A 25,188-nucleotide genomic window follows, 5' to 3' on the forward strand; every position below is an offset into this window, starting at 1 on the left:
GTATGCGTGTGTGTATATAGCAGTGCTGTATGCGTGTGTGTATAGCAGGGATGTGTGCGTGTGTATATAGCAGGGCTGTGTGCGTGTGTGTATAGCAGGGCTGTGTGCGTGTGTGTATAGCAGGGCTGTATGTGCGTGTATATAGCAGGGCTGTATGCGTGCGTGTATATATCAAAGCTGTGTGTGTGTATATATCAGGGGTGTGTGTGTGTGTGTGTGTGTGTGTATATATCAGGGGTGTGTGTGTGTGTGTGTGTGTGTGTGTGTGTGTGTGTGTGTGTGTGTGTGTGTGTGTGTATGTGTATATATATATATATATATATATATATATATATATATATATATATATATATATATCAGGGCTGTGTGTGTGTATACACTCACCTAAAAAATTATTAGGAACACCATACTAATACGGTGTTGGACCCCCTTTTGCCTTCAGAACTGCCTTAATTCTACGTGGCATTGATTCAACAAGGTGCTGATAGCATTCTTTAGAAATGTTGGCCCATATTGATAGGATAGCATCTTGCAGTTGATGGAGATTTGAGGGATGCACATCAAGGGCACGAAGCTCCCGTTCCACCACATCCCAAAGATGCTCTATTGGGTTGAGATCTGGTGACTGTGGGGGCCATTTTAGTACAGTGAACTCATTGTCATGTTCAAGAAACCATTTTTCCAGTCTTCAACAGTCCAATTTTGGTGAGCTCGTGCAAATTGTAGCCTCTTTTTCCTATTTGTAGTGGAGATGAGTGGTACCCGGTGGGGTCTTCTGATGTTGTAGCCCATCCGCCTCAAGGTTGTGCGTGTTGTGGCTTCACAAATGCTTTGCTGCATACCTCGGTTGTAACGAGTGGTTATTTCAGTCAACGTTGCTCTTCTATCAGCTTGAATCAGTCGGCCCATTCTCCTCTGACCTCTAGCATCAACAAGGCATTTTCGCCCACAGGACTGCCGCATACTGGATGTTTTTCCCTTTTCACACCATTCTTTGTAAACCCTAGAAATGGTTGTGCGTGAAAATCCCAGTAACTGAGCAGATTGTGAAATACTCAGACCGGCCCATCTGGCACCAACAACCATGCCACGCTCAAAAATTGCTTAAATCCCCTCTCTTTCCCATTCTGACATTCAGTTTGGAGTTCAGGAGATTCTCTTGACCAGGACCACCCCCCTAAATGCATTGAAGCAACTGCCATGTGATTGGTTGACTAGATAATTGCATTAATGAGAAATAGAACAGGTGTTCCTAATAATTCTTTAGGGGAGTGTATATCAGGGCTGTGTGTGTGTACAGTCGTGGCCAACAGTTTTGAGAATGACACAAATATTAGTTTTTTACAAAGTTTGCTGCTAAACTGCTTTTAGATCTTTGTTTCAGTTGTTTCTGTGATTTAGTGAAATATAATTACACGCACTTCATACTTTTCAAAGGCTTTTATCGACAATTACATGACATTTAGGGTCCATTCACACGTCCGTTTTTTCTTTCCTGATCTGTTCCGTTTTTTGCGGAACAGATCTGGACCAATTCATTTTCAATGGGTCCTGGAAAAAATCGGACAGCACAATGTGTGCAAAAATCGGACAGCACAATGTGTGCAAAGATTCATTTTCAATGGGTCCTGGAAAAAAAATCGGACAGCACATTTATGCAAAGAGTCAGTATTTGCAGTGTTGGCCCTTCTTTTTCAGGACCTCTGCAATTTGACTGGGCATGCTCTCAATCAACTTCTGGGCCAATTCCTGACTGATAGCAACCCATTCTTTCATAATCACTTCTTGGAGTTTGTCAGAATTAGTGGGTTTTTGTTTGTCCACCTGCCTCTTGAGGATTGACCACAAGTTCTCAATGGGATTAAGATCTGGGGAGTTTCCAGGCCATGGACCCAAAATGTCAAAGTTTTGGTCCCCGAGCCACTTAGTTATCACTTTTGCCTTATGGCACGGTGCTCCATCGTGCTGGAAAATGCATTGTTCTTCACCAAACTGTTGTTGGATTGTTGGAAGAAGTTGCTGTTGGAGGGTGTTTTGGTAGCATTCTTTATTCATGGCTGTGTTTTTGGGCAAAATTGTGAGTGAGCCCACTCCCTTGGATGAGAAGCAACCCCACACATGAATGGTCTCAGGATGCTTTACTGTTGGCATGACACAGGACTGATGGTAGCGCTCACATTTTCTTCTCTGGACAAGCCTTTTTCCAGATGCCCCAAACAATCGGAAAGAGGCTTCATCGGAGAATATGACTTTGCCCCAGTCCTCAGCAGTCCATTCACCAAACTTTCTGCAGAAGATCAATCTGTCCCTGATGTTTTTTTTGGAGAGAAGTGGCTTCTTTGCTGCCCTTCTAGACACCAGGCCATCTTCCAAAAGTCTTCGCCTCACTGTGCGTACAGATGCGCTCACACCTGCCTGCTGCCATTCCTGAGCAAGCTCCCGCAGCTGAATCCTCTTTAGGAGATGATCCTGGCGCTTGCTGGACTTTGTTGGACGCCCTGAAGCCTTCTTAACAAGAATGGATCCTCTTTCCTTGAAGTTCTTGATGATCCTATAAATTGTTGATTGAGGTGCAATCTTAGTAGCCACAATATCGTTTCCTGTGAAGCCATTTTTATGCAACGCAATGATGGCTGCACGCGTTTCTTTGCAGGTCACCATGGTTGACAATGGAAGAACAATGATTTCAAGCATCACCCTCCTTTTAACATGTCAAGTCTGCCATTTTAACCCTATCAGCCTGACATAATGATCTCCAGCCTTGTGCTCGTCAACATTCTCACCTGAGTTAACAAGACGATTACTGAAATGATCTCAGCAGGTCCTTTAATGACAGCAATGAAATGCAGTGGAAAGTTTTTTTTGGGATTAAGTTAATTTTCATGGCAAAGAAGGACTATGCAATTCATCTGATCACTCTTGATAACATTCTGGAGTATATGCAAATTGCTATTATAAAAACTTAAGCAGCAACTTTTCCAATATTTATGTAATTCTCAAAACCTCTGGCCACGACTGTATATATCAGGGCTGTGTGTGTGTATGTATATAACAGGGCTGTGTGTGTGTGTATATAACAGGGCTGTGTGTGTGTGTATAGCAGGGCTGTATGTGTGTAATGGAACGGTGTGTGTAGCAGAGCTTTATTTGTGTATAGTAGAGCAGATGAAGATGAAAACTCAGCAGGGAAACCTTTTGGCAGTTTCACCACACAAAGATTACAGCAGCTAATACCACATGTGGGACTAAAGCACCAGGAACAAAAGAATTATGCCACTAAAGTAGGTAATCAAATGTAACATACGACTAGTGTTTTACTGTGGCACTATTGGAGTTATTTGTTTGCGTGGAGTATTAGCATTTAATCAAGCTAGTGATCTTTGTGGTATTGTGTTCCATGGCAGTGTACAAGTACTAGTACTTTCAGTTTTTCTGGATTAGAAAATTCCTTTTACAATGTGTTTTGCCCATATTCCCAGTGAAAATTTACCTCTCGCTTCCTTCCCTAACCCTGAGGATGTCACAGAGCTGGAGCAGTTTTTGTCTACGTTCTTTATTCAGCGCTTCCTGCTCTTCATGTTCACAGCAGAGAGAAAAACGCCTTTCAAAGTCTTCCAGCTCTAACAGTACAGAAAATGCCTGCAACCAAAATTTTGGGTCAAAATGTAACCTTAAATGTTATTAAGGGCATACTGATAACTTTAAACCATGCATTTTATTTTAGCAATTGGTGGTGACCTCAGCACACAATTTATTTATTTTTGTTAACCTCATATTAGCCCTTCAGGTCTTTTTCATCCTTTATTACAGTGCAACAAAAAATCTCCTACCTTTTCAATGACAACAAGAGTTTGGCGTCTTTTGTCACGCACTTGCTTTTCCCGAGTTTCCTGTTGTGAAAAAAGGAAAACCAACAATGTGATGGGTTTTATTACTACAATATTCCCAGTGATTAGAAGATCTGGCTAGTTTACCTCTTCATCAGAGCGATTGGTTGCCACAGCATCAATCATCTTTCGTGGGTTGTTCACACTGGATACAGTCAGCTTTCCAAGAGAGCCTTCAAACTGCACTGCACATTTAAAATGAATGTCTTGTGCTGTTATAGTCAATCATGTTATACCCTGGAGACTCAAATATCAGTAAACGCACAAGAAGCCAGACAATAACTTCACAATGATCCCCCCATGCCCCCATGATCCCCTCAACTTTCAGACAACAGTGCATGCTTCCTGGAATTATTCCACTATTAAAATTTGCCAACACTCACCTGGTTTGTAGGCATGCTCCAATTTGGCTACTTGTGGTGTGATTAATTTTGTCCGTTCTTTCTTGGGACCCTCACTTGGCCTATCTTGACTGGAGGAAAGCTTTTCCAACTTCTCAAAGTAATTCTGGATTTCAACAATGTTATGTTACAACAATTACAAATAAACATAATTTACACTTATTAGTTCTATAAGGGTACTTTCACACTTGCGGCAGAGGATTACGGCAGGCAAACGGATGCATTTGTTAGGACCCTTTCACACGGGCGAGTATTCCGGGCGGGTGCAATGCGTGAGTTGAACGCATTGCACCCGCACTGAATCCTGACCCATTCATTTCTATGGGGCTGTGCACATGAGCTGTGATTTTCACGCATCACTTGTGCGTTGCGTGAAAATCGCAGCATGCTCTATATTCTGCGTTTTTCACGCAACGCAGGCCCCATAGAATAGAATAGGGCCGCGTGAAAATCACAAGCATCCGCAAACAAGTGCGGATGCTGTGCGATTTTCACGCATGGTTGCTAGGTGACGATCGGGCTGAGGACCCGATCTGTATTATTTTCTCTTATAACATGGTTATAAGGGAAAATAATAGTATTCTGAATACAGAATGCAAAGTAAAATAGAGATGGAGGGGTTAAAAAAATAATAATAATTAACTCACCGAGTCCACTTGATCGCGTAGTTGCGGATCTCTGTCTTCTTCTGTAATGTTGAGCCGCCGGCTAAGGACCTGTGGTGACGTCACATCACATGATCCAATCACATGGTCCCTCACCATGGTGATGAACCATGTGATTGGACCATGTGATGAGCACAGTGACGTCATCAAAAGGTCTTATTCCTGTGCACAGCAAAGAAGACAGAAGAGATGCCGACTGCGCGATCAAGTGGATTAAGGTGAGTTAAATTATTTTTTATTTTCTTTTTTAACCCCTCCAGCCCTATTGTACTATGCATTCTGTATTCAGAATGCTATTATTTTCCCTTATAACCATGTTATAAGGGAAAATAATACAATCTATAGAACACCTAACCAAAAGAAGTTCGGGTACCAAAAGTTTTAGGAATAGAAAACCACACATATTTATACCTGCAAGCACCACCTACATGGGGGGGTCACAGGTCAAAGGAGGTGTTTCCTACATGGGTTTGTGACAAATATATTATGCATTTCAACACAGTCCTCATAAAGAACTAATAGTGTCTGCAAACTTGTTTTTCTTTCACATTGAAAGACCAAATATAACAATGCTCTCTACTTATTTGAAACAAATCCCGTGGTCACATGACAAAACGAGGTCCATAAAGGGGCCGGCACTTAAATGAAAAGCAATCAGAAGCGCATCTGAAGCACCCGACATGGCGCATACTAATGATGTAGTCCTACCACGTGTTCCGGGCCAGCATCAGATGATCGGGGCCAGGTCACTTGGGAGCCGCTGCCAGGTAACAGGGACGCTCCGATGGTATAGGAGCAGTCCACTGTTACGGAGGCAATAACAAGAAGCACGGGCCGTGCAACCAACGCTAGGAGAACCAAATTGAGTCATAAATGTGGTGAGACTCCTAAGTATGTAGAGACGAGCGACATCTTTAAATGATCTGACTGTAAAATCACAAAGGTGAACAAATACAATTAAATAAATAAACGATAAAATACATATATCTCCCTCTGGGTAATACATGGATAAAAATACCACATAAAAAGTTTTATCTGGTAGTGCAAGCATCAATGCACATCCAGAAAAATTAATAAAATGTTGAATAATAATAATCCAGGGTCATGGTAAATAATCACCCCAACATCTGTATAATGAGGGTGGCTCATGGACACGTGCATGGGAATGCACAGATGCACACATACACATGCACACACTCCCAGATGCCGGCCAGTGTGATTGCCACCAAAACCATTAGTAAAAGCTGATAATGCAACCATTTATTCATATAGGAGGGGGATTAAGGACAAAAAATTCTCTGGTGTAAAAAATGATGCATATCTGGACCTGGTATAGGTGATGAACAGTATTGCAAAAATCTTTTTACCCTACTTTTGTAGAATGTATATGTTTATTATTAGTAGTAATCTTACAATGTATCTGGAGATTACAAATTGATTTTGAATGCCTCATTTAGACCCTGAGGATTCAAGCTGTTCAATCTGTACATCCAGAACATTTCACGTCTTGATTGTTTTTATAATGTTCCGGCTGTCTGTATAGATCTGTTCTATGGGCAAAATAGAGATACTTGAAAGAAGACCCTGATGTTTGTCAGTGACATGTCTTGACACACTATGCTGCATAAATTTATTTTTAATATTTGAACGGTGCTTGTTCAGCGTATTGTGCAATGTTTGTGTGGTGCGTCCCACATACTGTAATCCACACTGGCATTATGTAGATCACATTGGTACTGCTCTTTTATTGTGTGAACAACACAATAAAAGAGCAGTACCAACTGTCAGCTCTTTTCTGCCATCTAGATCAGTGGGTAGTTCAAAATGCGTGACCACCACAATAAAAGAGCAGTACCAACTGTCAGCTCTTTTCTGCCATCTAGATCAGTGGGTAGTTCAAAATGCGTGAACAACACAATAAAAGAGCAGTACCAACTGTCAGCTCCTTCCTGCCATCTAGATCAGTGGGTAGTTCAAAATGCAGACAACCCAAATGTTTGTGTTGCCTCTCCATATGTAACTCCACCTCATTCCGAAATAACAATACTGGAGAAATTTTTAATATCAAACAATTGGATTGCGGGTCAAAAAATGTGATCTACGTACTTGAATGCCAGTGTGGATTACAGTATGTGGGACGCACCACACGAACATTGCGCAATAGGCTGAACAAGCACCGTTCAAATATTAAAAATAAATTTATGCAGCATAGTGTGTCAAGACATGTCACTGACAAACATCAGGGTCTTCTTTCAAGTATCTCTATTTTGCCCATAGAACAGATCTATACAGACAGCCGGAACATTATGAAAACAATCAAGACGTGAAATGTTCTGGATGTACAGATTGAACAGCTTGAATCCTCAGGGTCTAAATGAGGCATTAAAAATCAATTTGTAATCTCCAGATACATTGTAAGATTACTACTAATAATAAACATATACATTCTACAAAAGTAGGGTAAAAAGATTTTTGCAATACTGTTCATCACCTATACCAGGTCCAGATATGCATCATTTTTTACACCAGAGAATTTTTTGTCCTTAATCCCCCTCCTATATGAATAAATGGTTGCATTATCAGGTTTTACTAATGGTTTTGGTGGCAATCACACTGGCCGGCATCTGGGAGTGTGTGCATGTGTATGTGTGCATCTGTGCATTCCCATGCACGTGTCCATGAGCCACCCTCATTATACAGATGTTGGGGTGATTATTTACCATGACCCTGGATTATTATTATTCAACATTTTATTAATTTTTCTGGATGTGCATTGACGCTTGCACTACCAGATAAAACTTTTTATGTGTTTTTTTATGTGGTATTTTTATCCATGTATTACCCAGAGGGAGATATATGTATTTTATCGTTTAATTATTTAATTGTATTTGTTCACCTTTCTGATTTTACAGTCAGATCATTTAAAGATGTCGCTCGTCTCTACATACTTAGGAGTCTCACCACATTTATGACTCAATTTGGTTCTCCTAGTGTTAGTTGCACGGCCCGTGCTTCTTGTTATTGCCTCCGTAACAGTGGACTGCTCCTATACCATCGGAGCGTCCCTGTTACCTGGCAGCGGCTCCCACGTGACCTGGCCCCGATCATCTGATGCACGCCCGGAACACGTGGTACAATCATAAACAGCAGACTGCTCCCGCATCACCAGAGCGTCTCTGTTACTCGGCAACGGCTCCCACGTGACCCGGTCCCGCTCATGTGATGCGGGTCCGGAACGCGTGGTAGGACTACATCATTAGTATGCGCCATGTCGGGTGCTTCAGATGCGCTTCTGATTGCTTTTCATTTAAGTGCCGGCCCCTTTATGGACCTCGTTTTGTCATGTGACCACGGGATTTGTTTCAAATAAGTAGAGAGCATTGTTATATTTGGTCTTTCAATGTGAAATAAAAACAAGTTTGCAGACACTATTAGTTCTTTATGAGGACTGTGTTGAAATGCATAATATATTTGTCACAAACCCATGTAGGGAACACCTCCTTTGACCTGTGACCCCCCATGTAGGTGGTGCTTGCAGGTATAAATATGTGTGGTTTTCTATTCCTAAAACTTGTGCAGCTTTTTGAACCTGATGAAGGGGAGTGATTCCCCGAAATGCGTTGTATCGCTGCAATAAAATATTTTATTTCTGATCCTGGTGACTGACTGACGGATTTTTGCGCCGAGGGACTTATCCGCTTTCTTTATGCCAATTGTCTTCTTGGGGACTCCAGGCATCTCCAATAAGAAGATTCTTTGTGATCCCGTGGCTGCAGACCGCCATTTCCAGTCGTCCAGGTCCTCCTGATAAGCTTTCATTAGTGTTGTGCCTACATTTGCACAACCACGCAAGGTGAGACTTGTAATTTATCTCCGTTTACTAATTTGTTGTCACAGAATTACCCTATGGTGCGCACATCTGTTTTTTTACAGTTTTAACCAAGCCTGCTATATCGCATTTATCAAAACTAGTCATTACTAGGATGTTGAGGCAGCAACAGAAAATCAGTCATCACTGCTCCTTTGTTCCCCCCTTATGACTCATGCACATGACCGTTTTTGTTTATAAAAAATTAAATAAAAATTGTTTTAGTGTCTCCATATTCTGAGCCACAGTTTTTTTTTTGCCCGATTTTCTTAGGTAGGGGCTCATTTTTTGCGGGATGAGGCGACGGTTAGATTGGTATTATTTTGTCGGACATATGCCTTTTTGATCGCTTGGTGTTGCACTTTTAGTGATGTAAGGTGACAAAAAAAATTGCTTTTTTAGCACAGTTTTTATTTTATTTTTTTGACTGTGTTCTCCTGAGGGGTTAGGTCATGTGATATTTTTATAGAGCTGCTCGATACGAACGCGGCGATACCTAATATGTCTACTTTTCTTTTTTTCCCTATTTTTCACAATTTATTTTTTTACTATATTTTGGGAAAAGGACGTTTTTTTTAGTTTTTTTTTTACTTGAAACTTTAATTTTTTTTTGCAAAACTTTAATTTTATTAACTTTTTTTAACTTTAATAATTGTCCCACTCTGGGACTTCAACATTACAGGCTCTGATCCATGTTTCAATGCAGCACAATACATCTGTATTGTGCTCTATTTAACGGTTAGTGTCTTACACTGTAAGGCTACTTTCACACTTGCGTTTGGGGTTCCGCTTGTAAGATCCGTTTGAGGGCTCTCACAAGCGGCCCCGAACTGATCTGTTCATCCCCAATGCATTCTGAATGGTTAAGGATCCGTTCAGAATGCATCAGTTTGGCTCCGTTCCGCCTCCATTCGGCTCTAGAGGCGGACACCAAAACTCAGCTTGCAGCGTTTTGGTGTCCGCCTGGCCGTGCGGAGCCAAACGGATCTGTCTTGACTTACAATGCAAGTCAATGGGGACGAATATGGTGCAATTGCAAACGAATCCGTCCCCCATTGACTTTCAATGTAAAGTCAGGAGTCCCTATTAATATACCATCGGATAAGAGTTTTCTCCAATCCGATGGTATATTTTAACTTGAAGCGTCCCCATCACCATGGGAACGCCTCTATGTTAGAATATACCATCGGATTTGAGTTCGAATATACTGTTGGATCTGAGTTTTCACGATCTAACACAGAGGTATTCCCATAGTGATGGGGACGCTTCAAGTTAGAATATACTAAGAACTGTGTACATGACTGCCCCCTGCTGCCTGGCAGCACCCGATCTCTTACAGGGGGCTGTGATCCGCACAATTAACGCCTCAGGTGCCGTACCTGAGGGGTTAATTGGGCGTATCATAGCCCCCTGTAAGAGATCAGGAGCTGCCAGGCAGCAGGGGCCAGACCCCCCTCCCTCCCCAGTTTTAAATTCATTGGTGGCCAGTGCGGCCCTCCCTCCCCAGTATTAAATTCATTGGTGGCCAGTGCGGTCTCCCCTCTCCCCCCCTAATTAAAATCCCCCCCCCAATCATTGGTGGCAGCGGAGAGATATCCGATCGGAGTCCAAGTTTAATCGCTGGGGCTCCGATCGGTTACCATGGCAGCCAGGACGCTACTGCAGTCCTGGCTGCCATGGTTACTTAGCAATTTTAGAAGCATTATACTTACCTGCGCTGTCTGTGACCGGCCGGGCGCTCCTCCTACTGGTAAGTGACAGGTCTGTGCTATAAGCAATGCGCCGCACAAACCTTTCACTTACCAGTAAGAGGAGCGCCCGGCCGGCCACAGACATAGCAGGTAAGTAAAATGCTTCTAAAATTGCTAAGTAACCATGGCAGCCAGGACTGCAGTAGCATCCTGGCTGCCATGGTAACCGATCGGAGCCCCATCGATTAAACTGGGACTCCGATCGGAACTCTCCGCTGCCACCAATGATGGGGGGGCCGCACTGACCACCAATGAATTTAATACTGGGGAGGGAGGGAGGGGGGGGCCGCACTGGCCACCAATGAATTTAATACTGGGGAGGGAGGAGGGGGGGGGGCCGCAATGGCCACCAATGAATTTAATACTGGGGAGGGAGGGGGGGGCCGCAATGGCCACCAATGAATTTAAAACTGGGGAGGGAGGGGGGTCTGATCTGAAAAAGCTGTTATGCAGACGGATCCGTTCTGAACGGATACCATTGTTTGCATTATAGGTGCGGTTCCGTCTGTGCAGATACCAGACGGATCCGCACCGAACGCAAGTGTGAAAGTAGCCTAAGACGCTAACAGTTGCCTAGGAGACCCAGCATCACTGATGCTAGTGGATGCAGCCGAATCTCTGCCCCTGATTGCGGCACCGCACACCGTGGGGGGGCGGGTCAAGGACCGGGACCGCAGTAAGTACCGGCCCTTTAGGATGAGCACTTTAGGTAAAAAATGGCAAGGTCCTTAAGGTGTTAAAAACCCTCATTAAAGCTCAATTCTTATCTTACTATAAGGCCCCTTTCACACGGGCAAGTGTTCCGCGCGGGTGCAACGCGTGATGGGAAACGCACTGCACCCGCACTGAATCATGACCCATTCATTTCAATGGGGCTGTGTACATGAGCGCTGTTTTTCACACATCACTTGTGTGTTGTGTGAAAATCGCAGCGTGTTCTATAGTCTGCGTTTTTCACGCAACGCCGGGTGAAAATGGCATGGCATCCGCAAGCCAGTGCGGATGTGATTTTCACGGATGGTTGCTAAGGAGACGAGGGATGAGCGACCCGGTACCCCATTTATTTTATTCTTTTCCATCATAACATGGTTATAATGGAAAATAATAGCATTCTTTAATATAGAATGCAAAGTTAAATGTCAATTGAGCGTTAAAAATAAAAACATTACTCACCCCATCCACTTGATCGGGCAGCCGGGATCCTCTTCTTTGTTCTTCTTGAAGGACCTGCAAAACGTGGTGAGCGCGATGACATCAGCGAAGATCCTTCAAGAAGAACAAGAAGAGGATCCCGGGTGCGCGATCAAGTGGATGGGGTGAGTAATGTTTTTATTATTTTTTAACCATCTATTGACATTTGACTTTGCATTCTATATTAAAGAATGCTATTATTTTCCATTAAAACCATGTTATAATGGGAAAAAAAATTATCGACAGAACACCGAACCCAAACCTGAACTTCAGTGAAGAAGTCCGGGTTCGGGTCTGGGTACCAAACATTCAGTTTTTTATCACGTGCGTGCAAAACGAATTGCACTCGCGCGGAAAAAATAGAGGAACGCAACGATTTTCCCTGAACGCACCCGCATCCTATCGGGCCCTCACCCGCGACGCCAGTGTGAAAGAGGCCTAAGTGTTTATGATCTCTTAGTAATTTAGAGATGAGGTTTATTGGATGACTGAGACAAAGTGAAAGTACCAGTCACACAGCTCGAAAAACTGTTAATGCCAAGTGAAAAAAAAAAATTGTTTTTTAGCCCAAAATGAGTCAAATGCAATCATAAAAAAATGTCTCCGAAGGTGTACATAACCTTTGAAGATCTGTGTTTCAGACCATTTACCTGGTAGTAGAAATCATCATGATAGGGGTCTGTGCTCTGCAGCTGGAGGAGTTGAATACGGCAGACCCACTCCTTCTCTCGCTGAAGCATAAGACCTGCATAGGGGTCGCGCCGATGAGCTTCCGTGTGTGAGGACCTGCTAGAGTGATCCCCTCCGGACCCATTAACCCCCCTGTGTTGGCTAAAGAGCGTAGAACAAATACTTGTTTGTAAAGATACTAATAGATGTTTACAAAATATATAACAGTATGATGCAATGCAATACTCATGGGGCAAAAGGTATTTTTTTTTACCTCTACACACACAAATTATTATTATTTTTTTTACATACATACACACACACTAACAAAAGGTGTGGGATATTTCGGGTCAAATTTATGGAAAACGTAAAACGTTCACGCTACAGTGATATTATATCATGAAAGTAGGGCATTTAAGTAGAAGCATACAATGGTGATTTCCTCATCTCAAACAATTTATTGAAACAAAAGCCAACAACTGTATTGTTCATGCAGAGGCACAATGACTGGATTAATGATGTTAATCAAGTAGAATAGGCATGTCACTGTACTATTCACAAAATGTAGGGCATTTCTGTATTGACTAGACACAACTGCCCACACTGTATAGGATCGCCGAGTAGAGGCTCGTAACTGTACCCCAGAACCTCAGCGCCCTTCAAGAAAAGTGGGGTGCCATGCTTAAGCAGACAAATTGTGAACAGCATAAGATGTCGTTGTCAAGCTGTAATTGATGCTCAAGGCCACATGACAAGTTATTGAGACATTGACATTGGTGGGGGTATACTCACCACCGTTGTTGGCTTTTGTTTCAATAAATTGTTGGTGTTCACCATTGCATGCTTCTACTAAATGCCCTACTTTCATGATATAATATCACTGTAGCGTGAACTTTTTATGTTTTCCATAAATTTTGCCCGAAAGCCAGATATCCCAAACTTTTCATGAACAGTGTATATTGCAACATATTGCAGTTAAAAATAAAGACGACAACTTATTTTTTAAATAACTGCCAAATGAATTGACAAAAAAAGACCAAAACAAAGTCAGAATTACTTTGATGTGCAAAAAGGAGATTTTTGTATAACTTACCAGTAAAATCTCTTTCTCGCTCTTCATTGGGGGACACAGGAACCGTGGATATAGCTATGTCCTCTATGAGGCGTTGACACTAGAAAAAGCTGTTAGCTCCTCCCCTGGCAGCTATACCCCCTCCAGCCTGGAGAGAGACCTTCAGTTTGTGTACAAGCAGTAGGAGAAGCAAGCCAACCAAAGAAAAAAACATGGAACACCAACCATGCCAAAGGACCCAACGGGGTTCAAACCAGCAACTGCCCAACTGTGGTCGAACAACAATACTGGGTGGGTGCTGTGTCCCCCAATGAAGAGCGAGAAAGAGATTTTACTGGTAAGTCATACAAAAATCTCCTTTTCTCTGCCATATTCATTGAGGGACACAGGAACCGTGGGATGTCCAAAAGCAGTCCACAGGGAGGGAAAAACCACAGACCCATGGAAGCAATCGTCCCTGCAGGCATCTACGAAACTGCCGCCTGCAAGACCATGTGGCCTAAGGCAGCGGCGGCAGATGCAAGTATGCACCTGGTAAAATCATGCGAATGTGTGTAAGGAGGACAAGAAGCCGCCCTACACGACAGTACAGCCAATGCGTAATTCCTCCGAGCCAAAGATGCGCCCAACGCTCTGGTGGAGTAAGCCGTGACACCTAAGGTCGGAACCCTGCCTCGGGCGCGGTATGCTTCAGCAACTGTAGATCGAGTTCAGCATGCGATTGCCACCTTGGAAGCGGCCAGTCCCATTCGAAGACCCCTCCGGAATGACAAAAGGGGGATCCGTACAACGGAAGGAACCGGAGGCTGCAAATAAACCTGCAGAGCTCTGACAATGTTCAAATGGTGTACCTCCTTTTCCTTTGGGTGTGAAGGAGATGGGCACAGTGAGGGAAGGACAATTTTCTCGTTAAAATGAAAGTCAGAGACCACCTTCGGAAGAAAAGAAGGGACAGGCCGGCGAACCACCTTGTCCCTATGAAAAACCAGGAAGGGTTCTCTGTAGAGAGCGCTGCCAACTCAGAAACCCGTCTGATGGAAGAGATAGCGATCAGAAAAACTACCTTCCAGGACAGGAGTCGGAGAGAAAACTCTCGCAAGGGCTCCAGGGGAAACCTGGAACGTTGAGAGGACTAATTTAGATCCCAAGGAGTTAAAGGAGGATGGAACGGAGGAACCGTATGTGCCACTCCCTGAAGAAAGGTCCTTACAGGCCCCAGGGGGGGGGGGGCAGAGGGCGCTGGAAAGGATAGAAAGCGCCGACACCTGACCCTTCAAGAGCTAAGGGCTAGACCAAGGTCCAACCCAGATTGTAGAAAGGACAGGAACGTTGGGGGAGAAAAAACGAACTGGCGGAACATTTCGGCTTCCACAGAAACCCAGGAAGGACCTTCAGGTCCTGAATAGATCCTGGACGATGCAGTCTTGCGGATGACATCTGCCGAAAAAAACCTCTTTGCGTAGAATGGCGGTCTTAATAGCCACGCCGACAAACGAAGAGACCTGAAATACTAATGGAAGACCGGGGACTGCGAAAGAAGGTCCTCTCTGAGTGGCAGTGACCAAGGAGAATGAGGTTAGCGCACCACGTGTGACGGCCAATCCCCAGGTCGACTAGGATAATCAGAATACCCTCCATCCTGATCTTCCGTAGAACTCTGGGAAAGAGGGGGAAGGGGGGAAAAAAACACAAGGAGGGAGAACTCCTGCCAAGGGGAAATTAGGGCGTCCACGCCGCAAGCTTCCAGACCCCTTGCTGGGAAGAGAAAGGTGGGAAGCTTCCGAGTCAGTCTCAAAGCCATCAAGTCCACGTCCGGGCGACTCAAACGCAGACAGATCGCCTCGAACACCTTCCACAGTCCCGGAATACAGAAGGGAGAGGCCGGGAGCCATTCTGTTCGAGGAGGAAGAAGAAATAGAAGGGTGTTCCGTTCCAGGAATGAAACGTCTATCAGCGTGGCAAGACATGACAGCAACTCCGCTTCGTCTGGTGTGGGGAGTCTCGTAGCCTACCCACGGAATGGGTGGTGGAAAGTATGATCACCTGAGGGCTGACGTAACCTAGACATTAGACATTTCTTAAGAGAGGTAATGTAGATACAGGTAGCACACCCAGGGCCAATGGGAAGTATTCACCTGTAGAAGGAGAGATGTGGAGTGCGCAACAGCCCACCAGCCGGGTCCGAAACTCTGGAATAGAAGGCCACAAAAGAATACCCCGTGCAAATGCAGATGCAACCAGGCATTTAGTGACTGTGCCAAAACTCTGCCAGAGGAGGAAGTCAAGCAGGGGGAGCCACAACTGTATCGCTAGCCCATACCCCAGCAGAGGAGGGGCCACACCGCAGAGGCCACCAATTCAGTGCTAGAAGAATCCGCCACCTGACGAAGGAGCTGTGCAGTAAGAACCATAGTATGTAGTGGTAACGCAAATACCACTCCCCCAGAAGTAGCCAGCGCCCACCCTGTCGGTGCAAAACTGAGGGGGAGGCGTGAGGCTATCCCGTAGAAGCCATGGTACCATACTGCCCCAGTTAAGCAGAGCTAGCCTGAATACTTCACCTTGGAAGGGCTCTGAACAGGAGCCACAGCAAGCTAGCGTCAGGGCAGAACCCCCAGCTGAGGGGGACTACAGAGTCAGTGAACACTCGACTCGCTGGAACATACTCTCCATATTATTCGCAATGGCGAATGCACCACGTATTGATGAGGACCATATCATGACCGACTGGAGCCGAGGAGGCCCATAGAGATGGGTGGTCTCTAGGACACAGTGTTGCTAGGCAACTCCTCTGAGAAGACAAAGGATGTCACAACCATGCTCCAAACCAGAACCGAAATATAAGAAGGAGCCCATGTGGAAACAGCTACCGTATCCACTGGCAGCACCCATACACCACAGATGCAAGCACCAGCACCTGCGGTATCGACTGTTACCATGCCCCACTGTGAAAGAGCATGTCCTAAGGCATCTAGAGCCGTGTGCTAAGGCATCTAGAGCCGTGGCGTAGTTGAACTGCAGCAATCCAAGATGCTTAGGTATTCCCCTGTAAACAGATTACCTGTGGAAGGGGAAAATGCAACAGGAAGCATGATAATGCGAGAAGGCTAATGCATACGACAGGTACAGAACCCAGTGGAGATGCAATGCAGCCCCCTACCGAAGGGGGGATGCATACGTCCGGCACTGAAACCAGTGTAATTGTACTCAGTCCACCTACGGCAGTGGACAATGCATACAAAAGAACTGCAGCGGAAGTGGTCCTGCATACAGCAGGAACTGAATGCAACAGTAGAGATTACATCGTTTATGTAAGGGTAATGCATATGGCGAATCCAGTACCCTGTTAGAATGCAATTACTCCACCAAAGGAAGGGGTAATGCCTACGGTAAACACTGTAACCGGTGATAATGCCATAACTCCACCTATGGAAGAGGCTAATGCATACTGTACGGACTGTACCCAGTGGAAATGCAATTCCGTCCCCTATGGAAGAGGGAAAACCTACAGGCGTCACTAAAAACAGCGCTCTAGCAGTTAGTTCACCTTTGAAAGGAGGTAATTCCTAAGGTAAGTATTGTATGCAGCAGTGGTGCAAATACTCCACCTGAGGAAGGGGGTAATGCAAACGACAAGAACTGCTGGCTACTGCGGGCGTAATCTCAGAAGATTGCAACGGATTTGAGTCAGAGCCCGAATCACTGATTCTACTCCCCCCTCCTCGGACCGAACCTCTCCAGCGTCTGAGCGGTACCCTTGGGGGTGCGCAGGTGACGGAGGAGAAGTTCTGCTCCGGCCCGCTTGCGCGCAGTTCTACCTGTTCAGAAACTTGTCCGTGGCAGTTGTAGGCCGCGCCGGTGGGGATATATCAACCAGCTACCCAGAGGGTGGAGTGGGAATCTAGAGGTCTATCCACCGGATTGCGTAGGCGGAGCATTATCAACCAAACAACCCCGGAGGATGGAGTGGGAACTTTCAGAGGTTCTCCATTGGATTGTGCAGGTGGAAAATTATCAACCAAACGGCCCCGGAGGACGGATTGGGAACCCAGAGGTCCTGTGCTGGAAAACTATCAACCACATGACCCAGAGGGTGGATTGGGAAAACTTCAGCTGTCCTCCCTGGATCTGCGCAGGTGGGGGAATATTGACCAACGACCCAGGAGGGTGATTGGGAACTATGAGAGGTCCTCCTTTGTCCGTATAGGACACGGGCCCAGCCTGGTACCACACAGACAGGGTGGGGAGGGGGGCCCATATGAACGCACATTTTTCTCTTCCTTTTTTGGGGGGGGATGCCCAGCGTCAAGTGGGCAGAGGCAGGAAGGGGTTAACTTTTTCAACATTAAGTGGCTGTCCTCCCTTCATATTGCACAGATAGGATGCACAGATATCTGGTGTCGGCTACAGAGGTGGCCGGCCAGAAAGGGTTAAGCCGTCTAAAGGACCGGGGGCGGGGCCCTGCGGCTTGTGGGAGAGGAAAAGTGAGGCGGGAAGAATCCGCGCCACAGCGCACCCCCACCCCTTGTCTAGAGATGTGATGAACCCTCTAAGTGCCCCAGCGGATCACATAGGGGGAGTGGGGGGTCTCCTCCGCTCCCTTTCTTGCCTGTACGCCTGGTGCATGGTCCCGGTCTGCAGCGGTACTTCCGCACTGAGGCCGGGTCTAAGTTTTCGTGCACGGCCGGCCGGAGCTGTCGGTCGGCCGGGGCGCAGAGGGACCTGAGCAGAGAGCGGAGCGGCCGCTTGCGCCTACCGGCTGGGGAATTTAACCCTGGACTGGGAAGATTGTGGGCCGGAATTTTCTTGCAGCGGCCGGCTTCGGCGTTAACCCTTCCGGAGTGGCGCTACCTGGTACCGGCTCCCAAAAGGGTGGATCCCGGAGGTGGAAAATTATCAACCAAATGGCCCCGGAGGACGGATTGGGAACCCAGAGGTCCTGTGCTGGAACCCGGCCTGGGACACCACGGTGCATGACTGTGGCCTGCCGAGTAAGCAGCGCCTGCCAGGATGTTATTAACCCCCTAAGTGGCCGCGTAGCCGTCGGCCTAGAGGGGAAGTGAGAGGGGGTCCTGGTGCTATAACACAATAGTGTGGCACAAATCTGCTGCCACCTAATATCTGAGGGTCCATACTTGGCAATTGTAAGCCATTCTTTGGCAGAACATAGTGAGGCCCAATTAACAGCAAGTCCGCCACATCCTGTGGCAGAACCCCTCTAGTTACTATAATAAAGCCTCGTGCCTGTTTCCTGGTGCCTGCCACCAAAGAGAGAGGGAGGGAGGGGGAAGAGTGTTAAAACATACTTACCTAATCCAGTGTACTCACCTCATCTTCATCCTCTTCTCTTTACCCTCCCTAAGTGGGCCTATAAGGTCACCTTCTCCAGCAGGGTCACCTCCTCAGCAGCTGGCACCGGAGTGGCAGGAGTCTGGTATGGCGGGAGGGTCTTCTCTTTGGCGGACCTAGGTGACCCCTTGGCTGGCGGGTTGCAGGGGAGCGAGGCTGCCCTGGTCCACCTTGTCTTCTTGTGGGGGGGAGAAGGCAGCGTGGCGAGCCAACGCTGGCATGCTCCCCCTGGGAGAACAGGGAGGCGAGGCGACCACTGTTTCCCCACCTGAAAAGAAGGAAAAAAATAAACTAAACTAAAATTTAAAAAAAATCTTCAGGAGCTACCCTGCAAATTGACACTAGAAAGAACTGAAGCTCTCTCTCCAGGCTGGAGGGGGGTATAGCTGCCAGGGGAGGAGCTAACAGCTTTTACTAGTGTCAACGCCTCCTAGAGGACATGGCTATACCCACGGTTCCTGTGTCCCCCAATGAATATGGGCGAGAAACCATTATAGAGTTAAAGGGGTTGTGCCATGAACCACGTTTTACTTTAAAGTTTCTTTTCATCAATTACTACTCTACATTCCATTCCTCCTTGGAGTTTTTTTTTCTTTTTTCAAATTTACCTCATTTGTAGTTTTCTCGTATTCCCCCTTGCTTATATACTACTTCCTGGCTTGTCATGTGACTGCTGTCGCATGATGCCTTAGGGCAGCGAGATCTGTCCTGACATAAGCAGGGTATATGACACTAAACTGTTCATTTCTACCTCCACATATTCAAAATGCTCTGTGTAACTTGAATTATAACAGACATAACTTGTGCTAATGTCCATCATTTGTTAGATAAACGTAATGATGAATTTTGCTCTATCCATCTGACCCTGCACATAGAGGAGTTGTTATTGTAGGGAAGGAAAAGAAGTGCTGCGAGCTGTGATCTGTATTACAAGGTTCCACTACCGGACGTAACCAACAGCAAATGAAACCGTTTTGCCACAGGGTGCAGTTTTGATAAATGGTGGTATTTGGGGAAAATGATATAACAGCGATATCTGTTATACATTACAATACATTTATATTAGTGGCACAACTCCTTTAACTATGGCAAAAAAAAATTGGTTCAGTTCTTGCCCGGAACACGTTTAACATAAAAACTAAAGCCAATCTGTTCACCAGTGTTCTGTTACAGCAATGAGGGGCCTGTTCCATGCACCGCTGTAGCCGTTCACTAGCCTCAGCGGTGAGATGTCCCTGCAGAGCACGTGACCACTGAGGTCAGTGAATAGCAGCAGTGGTATGCTTAATGATGGATGGAATGTTGCGCTTGAGTTCCAGAAGGGACAAGAGGCAGTGGGGATGGAGCACTGTTAAACATGAGTGGCTTTTATTTTTATGTAAAGCATATTCCAGTCAACAACTGATTTGAATACAGGGTCAGAGAATCTATTTAAGGGTACATTCACACGACCGTGTGTAATCCTTTCCATTTTGCGGTCCGAAAATAACGGAACCGTGTGTCCGCATTTTGCGGTTGAATGACTTCCGTTTGTGTTCCATATGTCTTCCGTTTTTTACGGTCCGCAAAAAAAAAAATTTGTATTATTAAGGGTTCATTCACACATCCGTAGAATAGGTTCGCATTCGTTCCGCAAAATGCGGAACGGGTGCGGACCGATTCATTCTCTATGGGGCAGGAATGGATGTCCGCATTTCCGGAGAGCGCCCCCGATCTTCTGGTCCACGGCTCCGGAAAAAAACAGACCATGTCCTATTCTTGTCCGCAATTGCGGACAAGAATAGGCAGTTCTATGGGGGTGCCAGCTGGGACGTGTGAATGGACCCTAAGGCCTTCAATAATACGGAAACTGATCCAAAAAAAAAAACAGATGACATACGGAAACAATTCTGTATGTCATCTGCAATTTGCGGATCCATTGACTTGAATGGGGCTGCGGACCGATCTGTGCAGAAAATAGTAGTACAAGCTTCATATTTTTGCGAACTAGAAATGCGGAAACACGGATGCGGACAACATATTGAACGTTGTCCGCACATTTTATTCACCCATAGGAATGAATGGATCCGCATCTATTCCGCAAAATGCGGAACGGAAGTAGATACATTTATACGGTCGTGTGAATGTACCCTAAAGGGGTGTTCCAGGACAAGAAAATTGATATTGTATCCTTCGGAAAGGCAGTGAATATCAGATTAGGGGGTCTAAATCTTGTTTTGACAAACATCTCAGATCAACCTTCTGAAAAGAAATTGCGGTGCTCATGCTTTTTTACAGTCCATATCAGTCCATCTACCTGCACGCTGTCTACTTCATAGTGCTGGTGGTGCAGGGTACTGCAGCTTCATCTAGTTGGCCTGAATGGGACAAAGCTGCAATACATTGCCCCACTGCTACAATGTAGACGTTCTGCAGTGTAAAAAATGGCCTCTTCAAATAACTCAACAGCAGGAATAGTCCAATACCCATCAATTCCAAGGATAGGCCATTAAAGGGGTATTTCGGTTACATTAAGCTACCCCCTGTCCATGGAGTCCCCAACTCCCCAAAATTAACAGAGTGGATAGTTGGGGGATGTGTGCAGCTGCTCCATTCATTACCATGGAAGATCTGAAGATAGCCAAGTGCCATCTCTGGAATTCCCCTAGAGAGTAGCAGTGCGCCTGCCTGATCTGCCACTCCATTCATTTCAGGGGGAGGGGGGATGGTTACAAGGGTTACGGAATCCCGTTCTTGTGATCAGTGGGGGTTCGAACTACCTAATAAGTTATCCCCTATCCTGTGAGTAAGAGATAACTCCAAGTGAACGCAATATCCATTTATTTTCTGAACCTGGAAATATTCTTTACTGATATCTACTTTTTTCTCTGTCCCTCCATCAACAACACATAAATCTGCACACAATAATTTCATATAACCTTGGACATAATAGAAAAGTCTTAATTCAAGAAATACTTTGCATAGTGAGGATATTAGCAAAGTGTTCCATGTCTATTTTACACTAAGTACTTACATACGGTTTTGCTGGCGCTGGTGAAGTAAACGTCTGTGCTGAGGGTGCAGGTGAGTAGTATCGGGAAGGAACTGCAACTGCGGAGGCCTGAAAAATATAACACCATGGTCACAAGCAATTTTTGGATTATGTGCCCCTAAAGGGGTTTTCCACTTTCATCAAATAAGGCAAATTTTACACAAGCGTGTTTGGTCGAGAACCATATTCCATGTGATGGCTGAATTTCCCGGAATGAACACTGCTTCTCTGACCCAAACCGACAGAATCATGACTACTTATGAAGGGGTTGTACAATTTATATGAAAATCTCCTTAGTGCCCCTAAATATGCCAAAAAGAACATGCACTCATAAATTCAGCTCTGCCACTCCAATACTCACCTCTGGTTACTGTTAACATGCTGCAGAGGTGACATAGTGGTTCAGCTGTCTTGTGCTATATACCAATGAGCTCAGCAACTGGCTGCAACATACTGTATACAGCTATGTCACCGCTGCAGTCTGTAAACAGAAAGCAGAAGGAAGGAGTAGAGCTTCACTGCTGGAAACTGCAGGGGACAAAGTGGTATACGTTGCATTCATTTATTATTTTATCACATTTAGAGACACTCACTGGGGAGATTTCAATATAATTCGAATAACTGCTTTAACTAATTTCCTAATATATTTCACCATATGTTTATATAGGTTTTCAGTGCAAAGTCATTTAAAGCCAGTCTTCATTGTATACTTCCTTAGGCTAATCTGCTTTGGTCATATGATGAGGGGGACAGGCGGACATCTGATTACAAAAGAAAGTTCTGAAAACTATATCTGTAATAAACTGTTCCATTCCTCGGAAGTAAAAAAAAAAAAAAAGACATTTCTCATTCTATCCCTACAATAAGTGATGAAAATCAAGAACAAAATATGTTAAAAACTGTACAATTTTTCATTATGCAATAAATAAGTTATAATTACTGAAATCAGAACACCCTTTCAATTTTACTCACGTTCATTCATTAGTTGGACAATCTACCTTATATTCTTGAGATGGGCTCCTGGGGCAGCTGCAGAGGGAACACCAAAAAAGGGACGGAACACTCCACCACCTGCTGAAACCATTGACCTTACATGTCCCTGTAAAATTTGAGGTGTGACACTAGCCATAACAGGACCATGGAGGCCACCAGCACGAGCAAACTGACTGGGAGACATCCGGCCAGGTGTTGCCTGAAACCAAAAGTATATCAATTAATAAAAATAATATATAAATAAAAAAAGACATAACTGCAAACGTGAAACAGCTTAGAAAAAGAAAACATAACACTGTCAGTCAAAAAAGCAAAACACTAAAATAATACAACAGCACTCTGCAAACACAAAGTAAATACAACTCACTATATAAAATGTACTTATGCCAAGTTATAAATGTGAGATTCTTGGCAAATACATTGTACAAATCATTTGAGCCTGTCCGCCAACAACAAAGCGATCTCTTTAGGACAGGAACCTATACTAAATACTACCTCTGGTGGTGCCTAGGGATGAGCGAATCGACTTCGGATGAAACATCCAAAGTCGATTAGCATAAAAACAAGATTTTTGTGAACTCACCTGTAAAATCTCTTTCTCGCTTAGTTCATTGGGGGGACACAGGACCGTGGGTATAGCTGCTGCTGCCACTATGAGGCAACACTAGGCTGAAAAGTGTTAGCTCCCCCTCTGCCAGCTATACCCCATTCCAGCCTGAAGAGAGCATATCAGTTTGTGCCCAATCAGTAGGAGTAGGAGAAAAACACACATCAGGCAACCCATAACACAACTAATGCCAATAGGACCGAACCAGAACTGAGGATCCTACCGGCAAACCAACCGCCATCATCTGCGGCAATATAGCAGTCCACGGGACAAGAAGAACCACACGCCATTCAAAAACATCCTCGCGGAAGCCTAAGACACTGCTGCCTGCAAGACCTTGCAGCCTAGAGCAGCGTCCGCTGATGCAAAAGTATGCACCTTGTAAAACTTGGTGAACGTGTGCAAGGAAGACCAAGTCGCTGTTTTACACAGCTGTGAAGCGTAAATATGGTAGAAACGAGCTCAAGAAGCGCCCACCACCCTGGTCAGGTTTGCTGTTATACCGAGGGGCGGTGCCCTGCCCCGGGAGCATTATGCCTCAGCAATTGCCGAGCGAATCCACCAGGCCATCGTCATCTTAGAGGCTGGCAAGCCTTTGCGGGGACCTTCAGGAACAACGAATAGGGAGTCCGTACGGCAGAACAAACTAGAATGGACAGGTAAATCTTCAGAGCCCGAACAACGTCCAGCTGATGGAGAGCTCGCTCCCTAGGATGTGAGGGAGAAGGGCTGAACAAAGTGAGAACAAATGTCTTCGTTGATGTGAAAGGCAGAGACTACCTTCGGCTGAAAAGAAGGTACCGGGCGGAGCACTGCCTTATCTTGGTGGAAAATAAGAAAAGAGTCCTTACAAGAAAGCGCTGCCAATTCCGAAACGCGCCAGTGGATTTGATTGCCCCCAGGAATGCAACCTTCCAGGAAAGAACACGGAGGGAAACAGTGTCTAGAGGCTCCAAAGGAGCAAATTGGAGGGAACCGAGGACAAGGTCCAAGACCCAAGAGGGCAAAGGGGGGTTATACGGAGGGACAGTGTGAGCCACCCCTTGTAGAAGGTCTTAACCAGGGCCTGTCCTGCTAACAGACGCTGGAAAAAAATTGACAGCGCCGACACTTGTCCCTTTAAAGAACTAAGAGCAAGACCCAAATCCAGACCAGATTGCAAAAAGGAAAGGATGGTGAGAAGCACAGTGGAGGGAGGCAACGCTCCTCACAGAAGCGCAGACTAGACCTCCAAGTCCTATAATACATTTTGGATGACACTGGTTTCCTGGCCTTAATCATGGTTTGCATGACCTTGTCAGGGAAACCTCGCTGCTTCAGCATGGCGGTTTCAACAGTCACGCCGTCAAATGTAGCGACTCTAAACGCTGGTGGAAGACAGATCCCTGAGAGAGAAGATAGACTCTGAGCGGAAGCGGCCACGGCGTATCTCCTAGAAGGAGCATGATGTCTGTGTACCATGCCTGATGGGGCCAACCTGGAGTAATGCCCTCCATCCTGATCCTGCACAGGACTCGGGGCAGGATAGGAAGAGGGAATACGTACAATAGAGAACCCGTCCCATGGTGCCACCAGTACGTCTACGGCGCACGCCTGGGGATCTCTTGTTCGAGAGAAGAAGGCGGGGAGTTTGTGGTAGAGTCTGGATGCCATCAAGTTCACCTCCGGTTGGCCCTGAGACAGATAGAGTCAAACACCTCCGGG

At 45.5% G+C, this 25,188-nt stretch overlaps 1 protein-coding gene across 3 annotated transcripts in view; it reads right to left on the bottom strand.

The window, feature by feature from the left end:
- Positions 1–25,188, bottom strand: part of PATL1 (PAT1 homolog 1, processing body mRNA decay factor) — a 381,191-nt gene that overhangs the window by 117,792 nt on the left and 238,211 nt on the right. For all 3 annotated transcript variants that reach the window (XM_040435048.1, XM_040435047.1, XM_040435046.1), the window contains 7 exons: positions 22,883–23,076; positions 21,867–21,953; positions 12,414–12,594; positions 4,271–4,394; positions 3,975–4,072; positions 3,831–3,890; positions 3,491–3,639 (listed from right to left, as the gene is read on the bottom strand). In XM_040435048.1, coding sequence (XP_040290982.1) covers positions 3,491–3,639; positions 3,831–3,890; positions 3,975–4,072; positions 4,271–4,394; positions 12,414–12,594; positions 21,867–21,953; positions 22,883–23,076 — 893 coding nt within the window. The remainder of the gene's footprint in view (positions 1–3,490; positions 3,640–3,830; positions 3,891–3,974; positions 4,073–4,270; positions 4,395–12,413; positions 12,595–21,866; positions 21,954–22,882; positions 23,077–25,188) is intronic.

Source organism: Bufo bufo, chromosome 6 (genome assembly GCF_905171765.1).
Source record: "Bufo bufo chromosome 6, aBufBuf1.1, whole genome shotgun sequence".
NCBI lineage: Eukaryota > Metazoa > Chordata > Amphibia > Anura > Bufonidae > Bufo > Bufo bufo.